The sequence below is a fragment of the Vanellus vanellus genome, assembly GCF_965231255.1.
Source record: "Vanellus vanellus genome assembly, chromosome: 5".
Taxonomy (NCBI): domain Eukaryota; kingdom Metazoa; phylum Chordata; class Aves; order Charadriiformes; family Charadriidae; genus Vanellus; species Vanellus vanellus.
In genome coordinates this window covers 54119896-54140534 of record NC_138910.1, presented here as the reverse complement: position 1 = coordinate 54140534, position 20639 = coordinate 54119896, and the positions used below count along the sequence as shown (strand labels likewise).

General features: G+C 46.1%; 1 protein-coding gene across 6 annotated transcripts in view; it reads right to left on the bottom strand.

Moving 5' to 3' along the window:
• Positions 1–20639, bottom strand: part of PACS2 (phosphofurin acidic cluster sorting protein 2) — a 78668-nt gene that overhangs the window by 27248 nt on the left and 30781 nt on the right. For 2 of the 6 annotated variants that reach the window (XM_082483764.1, XM_082483766.1), the window contains exons 3-14: positions 19116–19205; positions 14389–14514; positions 11868–12030; positions 10738–10811; positions 9886–9966; positions 7477–7536; positions 6031–6188; positions 3837–3927; positions 3103–3180; positions 2204–2325; positions 1290–1425; positions 471–575 (exon numbers count right to left, since the gene is read on the bottom strand). In XM_082483764.1, coding sequence (XP_082339890.1) covers positions 471–575; positions 1290–1425; positions 2204–2325; positions 3103–3180; positions 3837–3927; positions 6031–6188; positions 7477–7536; positions 9886–9966; positions 10738–10811; positions 11868–12030; positions 14389–14514; positions 19116–19205 — 1284 coding nt within the window. The remainder of the gene's footprint in view (positions 1–470; positions 576–1289; positions 1426–2203; positions 2326–3102; positions 3181–3836; positions 3928–6030; positions 6189–7476; positions 7537–9885; positions 9967–10737; positions 10812–11867; positions 12031–14388; positions 14515–19115; positions 19206–20639) is intronic. The other 4 variants (XM_082483768.1, XM_082483767.1, XM_082483765.1 and 1 more) reach the window with 4 other exon arrangements.

Genomic DNA, 20639 nt, shown 5'->3' with positions numbered 1-20639 from the left:
CTGCAAGTCAGGCATCACAAGTGCGCATGCAAGGCAATAGAGCAAACCTCATATTTTCTCCTGTGATTACCACCTGTGCCCAGAAATCTCAGCCTAAACCATTGGTCAGTCCTCCGCGCTTTCTCTATCCCAGCATACCACAGCCAAGAAGTAGAGTCCTTATTGTAAGGGTCTAGCCATTCCCAGTGTGCTGCTAACCAGAAGGAATGACATTTCTTAGAAAATGAAAAACCTCTGGGGAAAGACTCAGGTGGCAAAGCCTTACAAGATCCACGGCATCTCCCAGCGAAACAAAATCCAGTCTGTAAGCACTGAACCCTCAAGTATGCTGCCAGCCCCGGTGCACCACCACTGCTCTTCCAACAAAGCAGCGGAATCTATTTGGTTAGTGGTAGAGCTCAAGGCCTGTCCATTCCTGAGGAGGAACAGTGAAGGAAAACTTTGCTTCAGGTCATGCCTCCTGCCTTTACCTGGCCTTGCCAATCAGAAGTATTGACAAGAATAATGTTTTCTGGCAGCTGGTCATCGGAAACCAGGATGTGATTTAGTTGGTCGTACACTGTTTTCCTAGGGATCTGGAAAAAAAGACACAGAGAAGAGAACAGTAGGAGATATCAGCTCTAATCCACAAGCCACCAGGCTCCAGCTCACGCATTCACGACAGGTGGCTGTGCATGGCTGGCCAGTGCTTGGTCACCCCATCAGCAAAGGCATGCTAGCAGTCGTGCCGGCTGCTGGGACTGATGCTTATCAACTTCAATACTGCAATATTGTGCAGGCTCCTCTATTAGTCACCTTGGTTTAGTCAGCCATTACTCCTTCTGCCATGCGCTTTTCCTTATGTCACTTTATACCAACTAACAGTAGCCCAGGGAATTTTGGATTCATAGAAGCCAGCAACCACCTCCTGGAAGGAGGGAATTAACTGAGTCCTGCAGCTAACAAAAGCATGGCACATAGGCTCTGCACAAGTCAGTCCCCTTCTGCAATTCCTAGCGATTTGCCTTATTTCAAAGGAGTAATTCCTCAACATATCCCTATTCATTTCTCATTGTAACAATCTGTTCCAGTGTTTTCAGTTTATGGCAGGCTGACAAAGAAACAAGCTGGCAAAACCCAGCAGACTGCATGGAAGGTACAGTATCAGCCAAGACATAAATTCCCTCCTTCCTGGAGCTGCAGGGCCCAGTTTCTTTCCAGCAGGGACAGCACTTGGACCAGAAGGAGAGTGACCACAGGAGAAGATGAGAAACTATGACTGGCTGGAGAGACAGCAATCTTTTTCACACCTGTAAGTGGTGCCGGGTGTCTGGAGAGCGTTCATTGTCCAGACTGTTCGCTCTCTCGTTCTGCGGCCTCACTGGCTGCCTCTCCTTCAGAGACGTGCTCCTTCCCCGACGTCCCGTCTGCTTCCCTTCAGACCTGCTAGAGAGATGCACTTGCATTCCAGAGCTGGCTCGTACCTGAGTGAGATCTATCCCCCAAATCCCAGATCACTCAGTCTGGCAACCTCAACAATGTGAGTGGAGGCACTGCGGAATTGTCCATGTTGATCTGAGCTAGCTCAGACCTGCTAATTCTGCTTCTGACAGTGCAGAGCTCACAGTTCAGTTACACAGCATGTTTCCAGGAGTCCCAGGCAGACATCCACAGCCCTTGCTAAGACCCACACCACCACCCTGCTGTTGTTACACCAGCATAACAGGATCCAGCCATGCAAACCGCAGTCAAACCCCCAAAAGCAGCACAGAAACACCTCTTCAAAAGAACATCTAGTTGCTTGCAAATAACCACAGAAACTCTTTGGTGGAATTGCTGAAGCTCACATTCACTACCCTATTTGGGAAAGTTTAGCAGGACATAAGTTAAACTTGACTATCACCTTTAAGCCCAAAATCTGCATAAGACACTGACTTAGCAACAGTATCTTTGAGTAAACAGCTCCAGAGTTTTATAAAAACTTGCTTGGACATGGAGTGTGTACAACACAGGAGACAGGAGCAACCTCAAAGCAATGTTTCCCTTCAGGGTTCTGAGCATTCATTTACCATCAAGTGCTCAAGACCCATCACTTGAGTGCCTGAACACAATGAGGGTCTCCTTGCAGTCAATGGCTTAAGGCCATCCTGAACAAATGCTAGCAGGCTGTCCTTGACTTCCCTAGCAGCCCTGCAGCAAGTGCAATGCTGTGTCACCACTCTACCTGGTGGACGGGATGATGAGAGACTCGGTCTTAGTGATCTTTCCGCTGGGTGGGAGTTTCTCAACAAACACATCTGGCGTGGGAAGTTCAGCTTCCTGGACCTCGGCTTGCTGGTTAGACTCCTGCAAAAACACAGGGAACAGAGTCATCAGGAACAAACCCTCCCCTCTGTCTCACTACCACACAGGCTGGAAGGAGGCACCCCAGCTTAGCTCTAGCCAGGGCACATTCAGCCTGCCTCTTCCTGACACGCTACTCTGCCAAAAAGGAGAAGCCAATACTGGCTATCTGGGGCTACCAGTTCCCAGCTCTGCCTCACAAAGGAGTTGGAGGTAGGAAAGGTGCTCAGATACGCTATTTGGAATAGGCACTCTCCCAGCTCAAAGCCAGGGACATGTCTCCTAATGCAATGCAGATTAATTCAGTTTACCCAAACAAACTTGCAGAGAGAAAAAGACATGGGAGAAATGTTACAAGCTGTGTGTCCCCAGTAAAGCAACTTCAGCTTTGGGATTTTTACCCCAGGGCCAGCCTGATTCCTGCCAATTCAGTTTGAAGCAATACTTCTGTCTGATAAAATGGAGCAGCCCTGAGAACACTTTTAAGGAAGATACAGATGGTCAGTAGCATACTTTGGGCCAGCCTTCCTCAAACCAAGAGAAAGACTGTTTAAACAGAAGGCCACGTAAAGCATTTCAGTTTCAAAAAGCTGAAAGGCAAGAACCTCCAACAACTAAGGTCAGCAGGAGAGCTCAGCATTATCTTCACTGCAGCAAATGTTATCTATGTAAATACTGCTGCATATGCAACTATACGGACAGACACATGCCACAGAATGCAGTTCATAGTTGATACCAAAACTGCCAGGAGGAATGTTAACAAGGGCATTTTCAACTTACATAAGAGACAGTGTCAGAAATACTGTCGCCTACGTGTTTGGCTCCAAGACTTTTTGTCTTTTCAGGCACTTCTACCTGCTTGAGAGGAGAAAAATCATTAGGAGTTATGGCACCAGCACAGTTTTCAGCCACGCTCTCTGGATCAGGCTGTTCAAAAGACACACTTCTCCATTTAAACATTGCACAGCTCTGCAGCACAACCAGGAGTGCTTCCTGGTCACACTAGGACTGAATGCATTAGGTGTGGGATGTGGCAAAGCAGCAGCTGAAAAGGTGCTGCTGCACCTCAGCGTTTGCTCCCAGCTACCATAAAAAGTATCCCAACAATAGTAAGGTAAAGCTTCCTTAAAACAGTACCAAGGAGTCCCTAAAACTCCCAGGCAACATCTCTCATCCTGGCAGTCATTGCAAGTATATGAGAATCTGGAGCTATCCATACCATTAGCAAGTATTCGGTATATAACCTGAAGATGTCCCCTTGAGTTAATACAATATTTGCTTTAAAAAAAAAACAACAAACAAAAAAAAAACACCCAAAACACACCCCCCTCCCTCCCCCAAACTCCCAAACCCCCAAAACAACAAACATGTTTTCTTAGCAGAAAATTCATATCTCTGCATCCGTGTCTTTGGAGGAGTTCAGAGAGGGTGCTTTAATTTACACATGCAAATAAAGACAGTGTAGGTCTGCTGTATTACCTGCAGATAGATAACATTCTTGAAATACGACTTACAGGACTTGATGGCTCTCTCTGGCTTCTGATGCTGTGGATGCTACCAATTTCTGTCTGAGAGCTGGAGTGTGACAGTCCTTCAAAATAAGGTCTGAATATGGAAAACAAAACCAGTTTCTTATTATCAAAAACACTAACAGAGAAAGTCTGCCACATTCACAGCAAAGCAACATGACTGTTCCCAGGTGTCCTACTGCTCCCCAGTGTTTTCAGTAAAAGTTATAGGCAACTTTTGAAAGGAGGAGGAGGTCTCCAGGACAGCAAGAGATGCCAGAAAGTCCAGGGACCCCCGTCTAGCTCTGACACTGACTGACCAACCCCCATCTAATGGATCCAAGATGTCACCTGTTGCACAGCACACCATATTTATAAAGCTCTTACTAGGAACGCTTGCACGCTTTCACACTACAGACCAAACAGTAGTTTTTGTTTCCATAAAATCCAGGGTGTGCATGTGGGTGCAGCACTTTCCAACAGCAGAACAGAATGTACATTCACCCCACACAAGCAGTTGTGTCCTCACTACCCCATGCACCAGGTGCAAAGTTTCACGGTGCAATTCTTGCTTCAGCTTTGCAAATGCTGATTGAACTACATGCCATTCCCACAGGGTCTAGCTCTTGACTGAAAGACAGCAAGTAGAGTTACTGACCCCCCCACTGATACTCTGATACTCTGTTTCTGCAGGTAAGTGACTCTTGGTGCTAATACGCATTTTATTTCCAGCTTGTATCTGGATTTGGCTGCCAGCCCTAGGATCCAATTACACGTTTGCTCAATAAGATAAGGTAGGGCATACAATCAGATTGCACTTCCACGTAAAAAAAGCAGCTCATCACACCAGGCTACAAGGCTCAATTACAATTTAAGGAACTGATTTTTTTTTGTTGTTGTTGCAGGAAAAAACTGCTTATAAGCATCAGCGTTTATCACATCCCTTTCAAGACAGGAACACAAGAACTGGACACAGCAAACCACAAAGTGTCTCCCCAAGACCAATCAGACATAATATGTTCTTATTCCAACAATATTCCAGCCATCACATATCCCAGAACAGTTAGCTCCTTGGCTCCAGGGGACAGGACACAAGGTCTCAGTGTGTGCAGTACACCACTTTGGCTTGTTTCAAAGCAGCTGCTTACCACAACACATCTACTTTCAAATCCCTTCAAGGCAGGACCTACCAACTGGCAACATATTGGGACAGGCTGCAAATGCCTTTATAAGCCACCAGCCATATCACTTAACACTGCTGCCCCAGTCTATCCTTGACATCTTCTGGCTCACTGATAGGGAACCAGTTACTGCAGACTCAATTTATTTTTAGCCCAACCAGGTTATTCTATGTTAATTAGGATATTATGACATCTGGTAATTAGCTGGCACTTCGCAGATACTGTACTGACCAGCTGCAGTGGCAGGCTTTGTTTCAGAGCCATCACAACATTGAAGGCCTGAGCATACAAACACATGTCAGTCAGAAGCACGCGTGCAGCTTGGACAGTCTCACGTTTTCAGTCCTTATTCAGGCAGGGACATGACACAGCTCTGTTAGCTCAGGGTTCTGCATCTGCTTGAGACCCTGAGCCAGCAATCCCCAGCTTAGGTCCACAGTGATCTGTTTGCTCATACGTCAGTGCCCACAAAAGCCGTTTCAGCACAAGCTTGCGTGTATCTATGTGTGTTCCAGTCAGTCCCCTTGGGCCCTAAGGAACTCCTTTGTTTCCCACAGTTCTGCCTCTTTAAATCCCTGCAAAGACTCCACATAGGGTCTTATCAGCTTTTCCAGAAAGACACAGTCTGCCTTGCCCACCCCTGCAGCTTCCAACCACATCTCTTTCTGCCTTAGTACAGATTTCCTGGCTGTTTCTACCACCTCTTCAAAACACCTGTGAACAGTTTAATTCTACTGCCTGCCTGTCAGCAATTCCTACCCCGTGCTCAGCTGGCAGGGAAAGCTGAACATCTGCAAAGGGAACAAGGAAGAAACAAGACTGAAAGGAAGTTAGACCACCCACCCCCACTACCCCTGCTCAAAGCAGTCATTCAAGTTGTAACAACACACGCTAGCGCTCCAACACCAGGTCAAGAGTGGAAAAAAACAGGACAGAGGGGTGTCAATACAAACTTCTAATCTGTGCTGACAGCGTACAATGGTATCTCTCTGGCCTAGCATCAGCCACCCCACACTTACTTTAACTTTGGCTTAGGAGTGCTCAAGACGCTGTCATCATCCTCCATTTCTGGCCCGCTGTCACTGGGGTTCTCTATATCCAGTGTGTCATACAGAAGGTCCAAGTCCTCCTCCACCTCTGGAACATGCTCTGCTGGGTCCTGCTCTGAATCCAGAACCTACACACAGGACAAAAGCGGGCATTGCTGACTCTGCTAGGAGCCAGATTGATCCCACGTCACCTGAGCTCCCCTGAGGACTGCAGCACAACAGTCTTGGGACTCATTCTGTTCCTAGTGCAAGGATACTATATCCAACAGATACATTAAGTATAAGAGAAGTGCTTGTTTTAGGTCAAGCTTGTCAGTGTCTGGTTAAGCAGGAGTTACCTATTGAACTAAGCATCTACGAATGAGCTATTAACCATAGATTATGTCCATTATTCAATACCATTCTATAAACGAAACTTTAAAAAGGCCCCTAATGAAGTCCCAGTTTTCTTAGAACAAGTATGGAAATGGAGCACTCCCAACAGTGTAACCTGTTTTGGGTTTTACTGAAAAAGTTGCCATGAGACCTCCCGATTTGATATCCGAGCAAGTAGAAATGACAAAAATGTCCACAGGAGGCGCCTGGAACCTGGACAAGGATCAGCTGCCACCAAAATGCAAAGCTGAAGAGAACAGGTATCTCACACAAAACTTCCACATGTGGCTTCACACATACACCAGAGTAAGCAGACAGTTGTGCAGAGTCTGGAGCTTGCTTTTTGAATGACAGCACCATAAAAGCAGTAGCTCAGCTTGCTGAGACCCCAGCTATAGGTGCTGACTCTGCTGAGCTAACTTGGGAAGAACAGCAAAGCTAACAGAATTGTTGGAAGCATAAGGAAATATGAGGAGTCACTCACTCTTTCCACAAGCCACAAAATCAGTACACGGACAGCCAATTGAGATGTTAACTGTTTTTATATTAGATACTTAACGTTACACAGGTTTCTTGGGTTCTGCATCTCTTTCATTTTCAGCTCTGACCAGACAGCTGACTCTCCTGTGGATCTGCGTTCCCTATCCAAGTTTTTCACATCTGGCCTGACTGTTCTAGTAAGATGATCAAACAGGCTGGGATTGAACTTCGCAAGCAACATACGCAGTAGACTATTTGCCTTTGAAAGGGTCAAAGATAATTTCAAAGCAGCCTGCAAAATGAATGGGTACACATGTGGTTGCCAAAATCTGGTTTTGATAAAACTTGATCTAGAAAATGTTTGGTGACAGTTTAAAGTTGGCCCTCAAGTCTCCATGCAAGGCCAGGGTGTAAGGAAAGTCACATCCACCGCAGACTTGAAAACAAAATGAAGGGAACTAGGAGGAAAGAAGAGAGTGTTCCTGAAGACTAAAGCAAGGTGCATCAAGCAGTTATGAGGGCAACACACAGTTGGTAAGGCTTACAGACCGAATTACTTACCTCATCAGACACTTTAAACCTCTTCAGCAATGCCACAACCTTCTGTTTGAAGTTTTGTTGCTGCAAGTCAAAGACACATTTACTTAAGTAAAGCGTAAGTGGACCGTTTTCTCCTAGACTGCAAGAAGCCCAGACACATCTGATACTGGTGCTCTACCTGCTGCTTCAAATCAAACAACTCCTGGCACCACAAACCAAGTCTCTGCTGTTTTCTCGTGTTGAAATCAGCTTTTCCAGACCTATGGTACATTCTCTCCTGCATTACAACAAACTCAGTCCCACTCCACCATGCATTATAAACCTTCTGGCCCTGATGGATGGCACATCACTCTTGGTTGGACACACAGTGGACAACAAATTCTTTTATCTGTCAGATCACCTCCTGTACTTGTTTCATAAATTTCTGGCAAACATTTGACAGCCAACTTTTCCCATTCTTACTAAGGGTGAGCCAACACAGGCATCTACCTACTGACCCAAAGTACAAATGTGTTTTCTACCAACAAGGCACTGTTTTTCCAAGAGCTTGCAGTTCATCCTGGCAGGCCCATTTATTTGACAAGAAGCACTGTAGAAAAGTTGTGGGGCTTGTCCTTAGCATTCGCCTATCAAAAAAATGCTTTCCGAGTCCGATACCCCCAGATCCTGCACACAGCAGGCACCAAGTCCAAAACAACGCAAGCCAAACTGCTGCACTTCTTTTGTGTTTAGTTGCCCCCAACAGCTCTCTCTCTTGCAAGACCAAACAGCTGAGACTTGCCACGAGCTTCCCGGCCCTTCTTGTCTGTCACTGACCAACCTAATATGCACGTCTTTTCTGAAGAAAAGGAAGATGAGAAGGGCCCAGGCGTGAGTGCTGGTACAGAGCATTTGAGGTGGCACCCCTGTGTCAGGAGTAAAGGGAAGAGAAAATGGCTAGCGCAAGGCCACTCTCAGGTGAAGAAAGCTGCTCATTTGATGGCTCTCCAGTACCTCACATGAGCTCTTCTCCAAGTACAACTGCCTGCTCCCGCTCTGGCCTCAGACACTTCACACTGCCCCATGCCTCCAAACCTAGCCCTTTACCTCTGAACTCAGATCCTGCAAGCTGCAACCACCTCCTAAACAGCTAAAGTTTAGGCGAAATAAATCCACCAGGCCTCAAACAAGACTGCAAAGACTGCCTTATTTCTGTCCCAATGTACACGTGGGGTGAAGATGCTCTCGCAATAGTGAGAGTTGTCCTCTGGCTCAGGATGCCAAGCAAAACTGTCCATCACGCAGACCACCTTGGATCAGCATGGCAATCTGCGGAGGGAGGACACACAGCATCCAGTAGCTAAGGTGACATGGCAAGAGCTGTTTGCTGGCCTGAATGGTTTGACAGTCAGCAGACAGGAGACCTATTGGGTTTGGAACTGGACTGATGTTAACTGGCAGCACCAAACTCAGTTTTGCACCAACCCCACACACTGGAGATTCCATATCAGTTTAGTGGTCAGGGCGAGAAAGACATTATTCTTACTAAGAAGAAGTTGACTGTTTAATAACCAACTGGTTTATTTTGCCCTGGCTGGTCACTGACACCTAAACCCAATACAAAGGACACCAAGGATATGAACTAGCATGCTCCTGGTCTCATACAGAGGGTTTTTTAGTGGCAGATTCAGGTCAAAACAGGGTTTATTTCAAACCTTATCAAAATATGGATTTCAAAAATAGCCTCACAGGAGACACAATGATCTCTAAACTTACTCCTAAGGCCAAAAAAGAAAACCTAGCCCATCCTGGTGGTTTTGAGTTACTGTCATTACAGACATGCATAAACACTTGTGTAAGCAGAAAGCTGCATTATGGCGTGGTCAAGCACAAGTTGCTGCTCCACACAGAAGTGCAGCTTTGCAGGCATACGCATGCTTGCTGTGAGAGGGTGGATAGCTGCATGCGACTTGCCAAAGCCTTCAATATCCAGCCACTTCTTTTGCCTCAGCACCACATGCACCACCTCAGGTTTATCCATCAAGCTCCAGACCCTGACTGAGCTACTTTGCTTCATTTTGATACCTTTCCAACTGGCCTCTCTCATGCATAGCACAAACAGAAGAGCTTCCCGTCACTTAAAGCTACTTTCAGACTTAAATGAGCACAGATCCTGCACTGGCTTCTTCACAGGGGTGAATTTCACACACTTACATGATTTTTGGAGCTCCTTAACCTTGCAGCCAAAGGACACTCAAGACAGCACATATACACACCTTGAATGGCCCCACCCACTGAACTGGCCGCTTTTGGTAGCTCTTCACATGCTGTGACTATGCCCCAAAGCTCTCTGCTGGGCCAGCATGTCTAGGACTGCTTCTCCCATAAGCCACATGCACTGCGCATCCTGACCAAACCCCATCAGTGTTAGTAAAACTAATTTCCACCGACCCTGGTTATGGACGTCGTTCTTACTATCGATCTCCGCTGCTTCTTGGGCTTCCCCAGCTCGTACTCATCATCATCCAAATCCTGAACAGAAAGAGGATTCCTGTGTTACCTTTGTGATTTGGGGACACGTGAGCATTCAAGTGCTAAAAATGTTCCCTCTATGAAGATGAACCTGCTGCTCTGTCTTCCAGGCTTTCAGCATTTGCCTTAATTGCAGTTATGATGGCAGAAGGAAAAAGGAGGCAAACCAGGTCTGCAGAGAGCCAGGAATAACAGCTTGGAGAAGCAAAACAGCCCTAGTTCTACATTCAATGAACAAGGACAGTTACAGCCCCACATTTCATGGGGTCCTCTCTCAGTACCCTCCAAGAGGTGGAAGGCAGGTGATGCCAGAGTAAGGCAAGTAAGACCCAAACTCGAAAGCATCTCACATCTAGCTGGGCATTCTCTGTAAGGACCTATTTTGCAGAAGGTATTAAAGACTAAAGACAGACTCAGACCCCATTGGCCCTTTAGTTACAGCAGGGGATCCAGTTGGGCTCTTTGAATCCAATCAGTATTACAGAAGCAATCAACTGATGCCTTGACCATTAAGCAGAGAAACACATGAGGATGCTAATGTTTCAGTGTTTAAAGGGAGCTCAAGTCCAAACATGTGAACAGATAAATCACAGCACGGTGGAAGAAATGGGTTACTGTGCAGGCCTTCTGCCACTGCAGCTAAACACTTGGTGACAGTCTTGCACTGTCATGGTTTAGCTAAAGAAATAGGCTTTTAGTCTCAACCATGAGCTGAGAGTATACACACTCCACTGAAGCTCTCTCAGGGAGAAGCCATGCCCTAAACAGTACCTGGCCCTGTACGGCATCATCACTGGCCTCCTGCTCAGAAGAGAAGCTCTCGTACTCTTCCTCGGAATAGTTGTCTGAAAGGGAAGGAAAGAGGGGAGAGATCCTGTGAAACTCCTTTAAGGTGAGGGGACAGTGTCATCTCAGGAGAAGAGAAGGCCACCTAGCAGTCACAAATCAAGAAAGGCACACAAGGAGGTGCCTACTAGTTTATCTTCTATATGTGCTAGAACCAGTGAGATGGGAACCGCCTGGAGGGTAAGGAACAAAGAGAAACACATCTAATAGGAAGGAAGGATCAGCACACAGATAAGGTTCCTTGAAACACCAACCCTTTTTACCCTGGAAAGAACCACCTGGTAGACAGCAGCAAGCAAAGAGGTTTCTCCACAAGGAAAATCATTCTTCCCCTAACGTGGGCATAACTGGCTTAAAGGAGCAAGTAAGACATGCCAGGAGAGTCTATATCCTTTATTGAAATAACATTTCAGGTGAGCTGCCTGACCTCAGGCAACAACACACAAGCACCTGCGTGCACTACCTTCAACTGGTCACTCTTCTAGCAGTGCGCGGAAGGCTGGTACCACATAAAAAGATTGTCACAAGTAGAAACCAAATGACTTCCCTATGCAGTGCACAAAACCATGGGTTTACACTCATTAAACAGGCCACAGTCCACAGCAAAACGTGTTGCAGGTTTGCAAGTCTCATCTAAGTTAGTGAGATTTATTGTAGAATACTCAAAGGAAAAATAAGTTGGAAGAGTAGCTTAAATGTTAATCTCCTGAATACAACACTGTCAGCCAGGTGAGAAGCTACAGGTTTTCAACACACCCACCAGTGATGCTGGAAGAACACTGGCAAGAACACAGCTAACCCTTGCTGGATGGCTCAGGTCTGGTGTGATACGCAGGAGAAGCTTTCACAATTCAATCCTCCACTCCTGTCACACTCCCTGCTTACACAGTGACAGGTTTGCAAAGTGAGTTTTCTTTGCATTAATTAGTTACAGACACAGCAGCTTGTGCAAACGAGTTCTCATTTGTCCCAGGAAGCATCTAAGCCCAGGTAGGGTTTAAGTCCAGCTAGTTCTGGAAGACACTGGTCCTCACAGCATGTGGCTGTACTCTTACCCGTAGACTTGATTTTCTGGCTGGCCTGCATAGTGCTGTCTTCATGGTCAATTGGCTGACTTGACAAGGAGAAGATCCAGATTTCTGCTACCTTCACTGCAGCCTCTTTGATGTTGCTGAAAAGGCTCAGAACCTGGCCACCTTCTGTTGGGTGCTGCATGACCTGAGACAGAAATTAAGCAGTACAAATCTGCATTTAAATGTATTTAAACTTGCATCATTTGCATACTACAAGAATTATTTATGTTAATAGAGTTACTCCACATATCCAAGTACAGAAGCAAGCCAACACCCTGCAACTGCAGGAGCCACCTGCAAGCAATATACAATGCTAGTTGAGATTTTATTTGACTACTAATGGAAGTGATGGAAAGAAAAAAAAAGCATTCTGAGCTTGACAGTTGATTAGCTCATCCTTGAAGCACAATACTTGACTACCTCATTACTATGTATTTCCTTCCATGGCACAGTACTGATTTGAATTATCAAGTTACCAACCTTCTGAACACCTAACTAAGGAACTTAATTTTGCGTTAAAGCCTAGCAGAAGAGCCAGTAAAGGCAAAAATTCTTGGTGAGACACAGATGCAAAGTGCTTGCTAAAGCAATATTCCCTGCTCCAGGGAGCTGCCCTCCCCAGGATAATAAAGTAGTGGGTCATGAAAAAGAAGACAATGGTGGAGGCAGAGGGACATCTTGGTGCGGGTTTCTCCGTTCTTTGCCACTCACAGCTCATAGGGCTCTCCTCAGAACCTAAGACTTATGTTCTTTTGCCCCACTGGAGTCGGGAAAGCAGTTCCCCATGCCTGCACCTCAGCTTTCTAATACACACCAGGCTGCTTTGTTAGCTCGTCACGTGGCTTTAAAAAGACCTAAGCTGATGAGGAACACATGCCTCTCTGCTGCTAAACTCTGCTCAGACTCACAACTCCAATTCATTGCTTTGTTTCAACAGCTAAGAGAACTTTTTTTTTTTTTTTTAAAGAAATTGTAAGAAATGCATCAGTGCTGTTTAGGGGTCATTATACTATAAACTGAAAGGGGCGGGGGGACGGACTTGTAAAATTTCTTTTCCTGGTCTTCAATTTCAAAAATATTCCAGATAAGCTGGAGAGCAACTATTTCCTAACACTGTGAACCTTTGACAATTTTTGACCTTCTAACCTCAGTCAGCTGACATTACAAAAAGACTTAAGAAAAACCACATGCAGCAGCAAATGCCCAATGCTTAGAAGTTCACTGATGTGTCTAATTAATGGGCCCACATGTTTTCTGACTTACAGCAGTATTTAATTTCTAGTTCTTAAACAAACCAAACACAGTACAGGAAAAATGTTAGCTACAACACCACAAATAAGAATTTGGCAAATTCAAATGGGGAGTTCACCATTTACTGCAAGTCTAAGGGAAGCTGAACTCACGCACAAGGAGCGGTCTTCATAATGAATTATTTAATACTGTAATAACTCACCACAGCATAACACTAGTTTATTTTGGATGGAAATGATCTGTTGACAGAATGCAGTCTGATGAAGAATATTGGTGTTAAGCTGAATTTGCTACTGCTAAGCCCATCTCTAATTACTTAGAAACAGAAACAGCAGAAATTAAACAGGGCATGAAATAACGAAGCATGGAGCTAGCCATTCAGAAACCCTTAGTGAATAATTTATCCATACTTGATTCCAGCATTAATTTTCAGATGTAAATCTGAAAATTTTATCATTTAGCTCTTATGAATAGAACTTCTCCTAAATTACCAACAACCATGAAATAACAATTGCAAAGGGTATTTCAAGCAAAATGATAGAAACTACTTGGTCCTGAACTCTCATATAGTGGCACAGAGAAGCACAGCAAACCTTGCTTTAACTTGAACATTTCTTAGACTTGGAGGGTTTGCTCGAGTGACGCTATGTGTCTCATTCTACACACATGAAACAACAAAATATTTTACATTTATGACTGACCTAAGACAAATGCATGCATTAGTTCAACCAAACACACTGCAACGTCTGCTGTTCCTTCCAGGAAACATGATACAAAATAGTATTTACTAGTTTTAAACTTATGCTGAAAGTGTCCTGAATACAAAGGGGACAGTGTTGTATTTAGGCGAAATGACCTGGACCCCCTAACTCTAAAAAACCCCCACCCAACCACAACCCCCCCTCACAAGGTAATGAATCATAGAATCATAGAATTGTCTAGGTTGGAAGAGACCCTTGGGATCATCGAGTCCAACCATCTACCCTACTCTACAAAGTTCTCCCCTACACCATATCCCCCAACAATGAGCTTCATGAACCCTTTAGCTCTCAAGATATTATCCAGAAGATGTACAATATTATTACACAAGAGCAAAATCCATTTAAAATATTGCCCTGAGAATACTGATTACAGTTAAGACTGCTATATGAAATCCCTCCAGGTACTTCCCAATGAGGAAAGTGACAACACTGGATTAGAGATGGGAAAATGTCCACCTTTGTAAACAGAGATCATGCCAAATGCTGCTCACCTCAGCCATGTTGATAGACCCCACAGCCAGAGTCTTGTAGCCTAAAATGGTTCGGTTCTTGTACCGCTTCCGCCGCTGCAGCATGATCTGAAGCTTGTTCCCTTCTCTCTTCAAGAAGTGAGGGTACTGCAATGGAAACACAATGGAAGAGTTTACTATGTCTGTCAACATTATCTCCCAAGCTGCCTGCTTCACAAGTAAACTCCATTCCTAGGGATTAACCCAGGGCTTTTAGAAGTGCCTACAGCTAACACACTCAGTGGACCATCCTTCATTATCCTAAGGAAGCCTTCATCTCTGCCCAAACAGCTCCACTCTCGGCTTTCACTTCCACAGCCAAGCACATTGAAAACGACACCTGGGGGTGCAGAGGAGCTGTTCAGTTTTGGAAGGACTGAGCCCAAGCCCTGTTCCAGAGAGATGAGCCACCTCCAGGAGATGCTTTCCCCAGCAGCTAAACAGAGGCTGCCCAGAACTGGAGCCCCCGAGGTGCTGCCCGGGGCACAAGCTGTGCCTGCACAAACAGCAGACAGTGGCAGGGACAGCCAGGGACCCCACACACTTTCAGCAGCATACGGCCTTCCCTCCAGCACATGGACACTTCTCAGTGTTTGACCCTCCACTGCACACATTTAAGAGCCTATTGTACTCTGAACAGCAAGTGGAGAGAGGCACAGCTATGAAGAGGCCAGGGATCTGCTGATGCTTCTTTTGCTAAAGCATGGAGACCTACACGGTCACACAATGATTCTCTCCAGGATGATTTCGTCTCCTTTCGGCATGTGGCTCTTGCAACTGTCAGTGTTTTCCACCATTAACACACTCAAACTTCTACTGCTCAAAGTGGTTGTATTTTAAGTAGTTAAGAAAAATCCTGTCCTACTGCTAGGCTATGCTGCAAAGACAAACCCTTCCAAGACACATTCCATACAAGAAAATACATCTGCTTACATATCACCCAAAAAACTCCCCAAGAACAGAGAGGCTCTGAAGTCAAACAGGGAAAGAGTGGGGCTAACCATGCAATCTCAGCTTGCCCTGCTCATCTGCACAGAGCATTAATGCAGTCAGGCTCTGCTTTCTGCCAGGGTGCCCGCCAGAGCACTGGCAGTCCCCAGGACCCAGCTCCACTGGCTGTGAGAGGAAGAAGCTGTGCAATGGGAGAACAATCTTCAAGAAAAGATACAGCAGCCACCTGACCAGGTAGCTGAGTCTCATCTTGAGAAGAGGTGAATGGGACACAGGCTCCAAATATACAAAGCACATAGTACTAAGTAACCTGCAGACAGGAGAACCTAATTGCAGAGATCTCAGACAGGACATTCCCAAGAGAAGGATGCTTCCCTCACAGGCAAGACCTACACGTTTGTTTTTTTTTTTTTCCTTGGGACATTGTGAAAATTACTTCCTCCCTATCAAAACATTTGATAAATACAAATACTGAGTGCCACCAGAAACCCTGAGATATTAATTTGCAGTCCACAGCAAGCCTGACTGCTACACAGAGAGCTGGGAGCAGTGGCCACACAAACAAGCAGAATACTAATTAACTGATTGCTCTGCAAGGGTGAGATCTGCTGTGCATTGCACAAGGAAGCAGCTCTGCAGAAGAGAGGAATGGCAGTCCAAGTAATTAAAAGACAATCTCAAAACACATCTGCATCCAGAAACAAATGGAGCCTGTGACTTTGCAGATGTGCAACACCCCTAAACAAGGACAGAAGAAAGTTATCGGGGGAAGGGGCAAGAGGGGCTCAAAAAGCCAGAGGCACCTTTTGCATTCAAATCTACCATCTCCCTGCCTCTGGGGCCCTTCCCCGTTTTGGAAAGGCAGCAGAGGAGAGGGACTGCTTGCTCTCAGCTCAAGGGACTTGGGCCACACCAAGGCTGCTTAAGTACATGCCTGCAACTAAAGTCCAAGTCATGCTTGGTCCCAGGCCAGCTTGATTTCCATGTGTACAAGTTTTCAGGGATTAAACTGGATGGTTCAAGTCCATACATGTGCAAGTTTCTGTTTGTCAAAGGTGTGCTGCCTGGCCACCTCTGATGAGCATTCACAGAGATGATAAAAGAAAGGTGCAGAGAGACTCAGGCCACTCAGCTCCTCAGTTAAAATCAAGGGCCTCTAGAAGAAAAGCTGAGCCATTTTCATGACAGACAAGCTATTTTTAACACCAGCCATAGCTTATCAACTCTACAGAACAGTTTCAACCAAAAAAGCTTTTCCGTAATTGTCAGTCCATGACAGAAATTGGAAAGGAAACCAGTTTGGCTCAAAACATTTGGAAACAAGACCTCAAGGCACCTCCAAGGGGTGAGAAGAGGGGGCCATCACACACACCAGAACAGTGAAAGTCAGGGCAAGACATTCTTTCTGAAGCCCCAGTGATGTAATTCCTCCCATCTGGAAAGGTTTATTAGATTAAACACAGGAATTAAGTGCTCCAGAAAGCTGTGATGTTGTGCTTCGAACATCTGGGGAATTTCACTTGATCCTGTGAAACCCATGGAGGGTCAGGAGAAGCAGCCATTCCAGCAGTAAGGGTGACGGTAGCTCACCTGCCAGAAAGGCTACTGCTGGCCTAGCCCTAGCTAGCAAGGCAAAACAGGATCGGGCACACCAACAACTCCAGTCTTACCCCAGCTGTGTAATAGAGCAACAGAAAACTCCTCTCTTCTGCTTGAGAGGAGGCCTGCCAGACCCAATGGGCTGCTTGCTATTACACCAGCCTGCACTGCCACCTTTCCAGCTTAGCTCTGACAAGGAAATACTCTGTGCAAAGGACAAGAATTTCACCCAGGAGAAGCAGCTGAGAAGGCAGTGACTGCGAAGATATGAGGGGCTGCAATTCCAGACAGCTAGCACAAAGCAAGGCATGCAGTTTGAAGAGCTGGCAGCGCAATATGGAGATACGGGCTGCTGCAAGACACCGAGACCTTCTTGTGCTGTGATATCCACATGCTTTTACTTTGCGGTCCATCACCACTCTCAAATATATCCCAGGCACTAAATTCAGACTGCATCTGGCTTAAGCTGCAGTTGTTAGCTAGGAGTAGCTTCCAGCCATCGTCCAATTAAGAAACAATAAAAGCTGTCATAAAAATCCTGCTGTTCCATTTCAGGAAGGCTTCCTAGGCCTTACTGCATCCAAGACCACCAACCCTTCCTGGAGTCAGAGACCAGCAGCACATCTCTGCATTAAGCTTGCTCATCTCTTCTGAAGGCTGTGTCACGGACATTGCTCTCCCTTATTCTGGCTCAATTCCCAGCCCCTTCAGGGGAAATCAAGATAGGCAATGGTCTGCATCCTGCTGCAGCACTGCTCTGAGTCCCAGAAAAAAGCCCATATTCCCAATTAATTCCAAAAAGGTCTGCAGAAATACTTGCTCCTTGCTGATACAGGACTGGCAGAGGGAGACCTGGCTAATCTTGCAGCTCTGCTCCCAACCATGGGAAACTGCAGCCCCAGGACCCAAGCATTCATATTCCTGGCATGCAACTTTGTTATTCCTGCTCACAAAGGAGGGGATGCAATGCTGCAGTTAACCCAGTCTGTGGGCTGCATCAGGACAGAACCAGAAGCATCAGCCATCTGTGTGTCTGCTTGGGCAGCCAAAGGATTATCATCTGTCTTCAGCGAAATCTTATCTGCTTCGAATCTGCACAGGTTTCAGAGTAACAACCAGGCTGTCTCACATCGTTACTTGAGCCTTTCTCCTTACCAGATCAAACTCTTGACTTCAAGATCTAAACAACAGTCCCAAAACACAGATAATCCAGATATAAATGGTTCCGAGTGTCTGTCTGGCTCTGCACGTAGAATCCTCCCTCTTACTTGCAGCAAGCCAGCCTCTATTTATCTTATTTCCCTGCTTGGGAAGTAGCACCAGGGCAGCATGCTTTGAGGAAAAAAGGAACCAATAAAATACAGTTGCTCCAATTCCCAGCTACAGCTATGACTCTAAAGCCAGGAGTAACTGTCTGCATACTGCTTCTGCTTCTCTAAGTGGTGCCCCCCTCACTAACTCCAAATCAGAGGTTCACCTGTCCCACTCCTAATATTGCCTTCAGTCAACCTGATAGTCCATGCCACCCCCCCATGGCTGCCACCCTCCAGTGTGATTCATAAGGAAGGCAACAAAAGGCAAAAAAGAGTCACCCTGCTCTGCTCCAGTTCCTGCCACAGCTGTAACATGAAGAGGACAGACTGCAGCAAAGTCCTCATGTTCCTGGGCTCTAAACACAGGATGCACAACAAGGAAGGTCCCCCAACACTGCAAACCAGCACCCTGCTCCAGGCTTTTAACGCCAAGAAGCAATTCAGACAAACTTGTGTTGTCGCACTGAGGACATGCAAAGCGCAGCTGGTGTCTAACTTGCCTGTTCCCCCCAGACAAGTCAGGATTAGAGATCTGCCTTCCATGACGCAGGGTTGGCCCCAAGACCAATTCTAAGGGTTTATATGACAGTTTTCCTAGTGGGCTTCTCCCTCCCCAGATTCTGGAAGCATCTAGGCCATTTTTGCTCAAATTCCCCACTGCTGACTGCCCAGAGACAAGCCAAAAGAGCTCAGACAGCTCTTCAGAAATGGTTGGGGCTGCCTTAAGAACAAGCATCTCTGGCAGCACTAGAAGGATCTTCACCTCAGACCTACAACAAACCCCTTCTCACTGCAAGGCAGCAAGTCCAGCAAGCACACATGCCCCAAGGCCACATTCCACCTTACCTGCAGCGAGAAGGTCAGCGCAAGCTCCGTCTCCACATGTCCACTCGGGGGCAATACAATCTCATGAGACCGTAGGATGCGCTTGGAGCCCTGTACAGAAACAAAGTCCATCGGATGAATTCCCCAGAAGCCAGCACTTACATCCCACCCCAGTCCTATTTACTGAAAACCAGGAAACATTGTCAGGGACTACCACAGAGAAAGTGACCTGATGCATCTGACCGTGCACTTCTGTGAAATATTAATGAGATGAAAAGGGAGATATTTGACTAATAAAGATTTGGGCATATTTACTGTCCCAAACTGCAACAAAGCAGCTTTTGTTCTGCCAAACTCCAGCATTCAAAAGCTATGAGTCAACCCCCACCCCTCAAGTTCAAGTCTTGTATTTTTACTTCAGCCAATAGGTTCAAGGCTCATCAACTGCTGGGTTTGGAGGCTGCAGCGTCATGCTTAGATCTTCAGTGTTAGCCATGACGAACTGATCTTTTCGTGCACACACCCCTTCCTGGGGAAAGTGGAGATTTTAACCTGTTTAAACAACTGTGAGTAGTTGGGGTTATAAAAGAAAAAAAAAATCTAAGCATCACAGTGGAGTCTGGAGACCTGATAATATTACAGGGCAACTCCAAATCAACACTGTGTCTGGGCTGCTGTACACTAATGAGTTACTGGGTTATTTACTGTGTGAGCATTCCATTTCAGGGAATGTTTCAGGGAAAACTACCAGTCTATCGTGCTTTCCTGCTGCCTAGCAAATCCTTCTGCACTGTTCAAACACAGTGGCAAGTTTCAGAGGTCCCTGGCTCAATGTTCTGCTGAGGCTGCAGATCTGGCTTTGTCCAGACGGGCTGATCTCCCAGAAGCATCGAACTGTAGCTCTCAAAAAAGCAGCATTTGGCAAATCAGAGACAGAGTGGGGGAGAGTAAACCCCTCCCAGCTATACATCCAGAGGAAAATCTGGTCTGCCCATATCAGCCTCAGATAGCATCCTGAGATGAGAAAGAAGCAGAGATTCATTTACATCCCTTCCTCCCCAAAAGCATCGCTCAGGCAGTCAGAATGAATGCTGTAATTTGCAGTGGTGCCTCAGGTTCTGCACACCATAGCGCAGGCTCCTCTGTGGAAAAAACGAGGTGCTGAAGCTCCAGCAGATCAGAAGATAGGCAGCAGAGCAGGGTGAGAAACCAAAGGGCTCCCCCCAGGAAAAGCAGCACACGTGCAAATAAACCACAGCTAGCCTTGCCGCTGGCAACAGCGGCATCTGTTCTGTTGGTGTAAAGCTCCTAAAAGCAGCAATCTTGCTTTACTTGTTATGCAACTCAAAATCTAATGAAAGACCAAATATAGCAGCTTTTAAAAGACCACAGCAGATAAATAGAGCAATGGCTCTGGAAATACAGTTGACAACTCTTTGAACATCACTGTTCAGGAGGCTGCAGGGAGACATGGGAAATGCAGGTAAGATGCTCTCATTAGGTCTGAATTCAGTCATCCCCTCTGGAAGGACTCCAGCGCCTGAC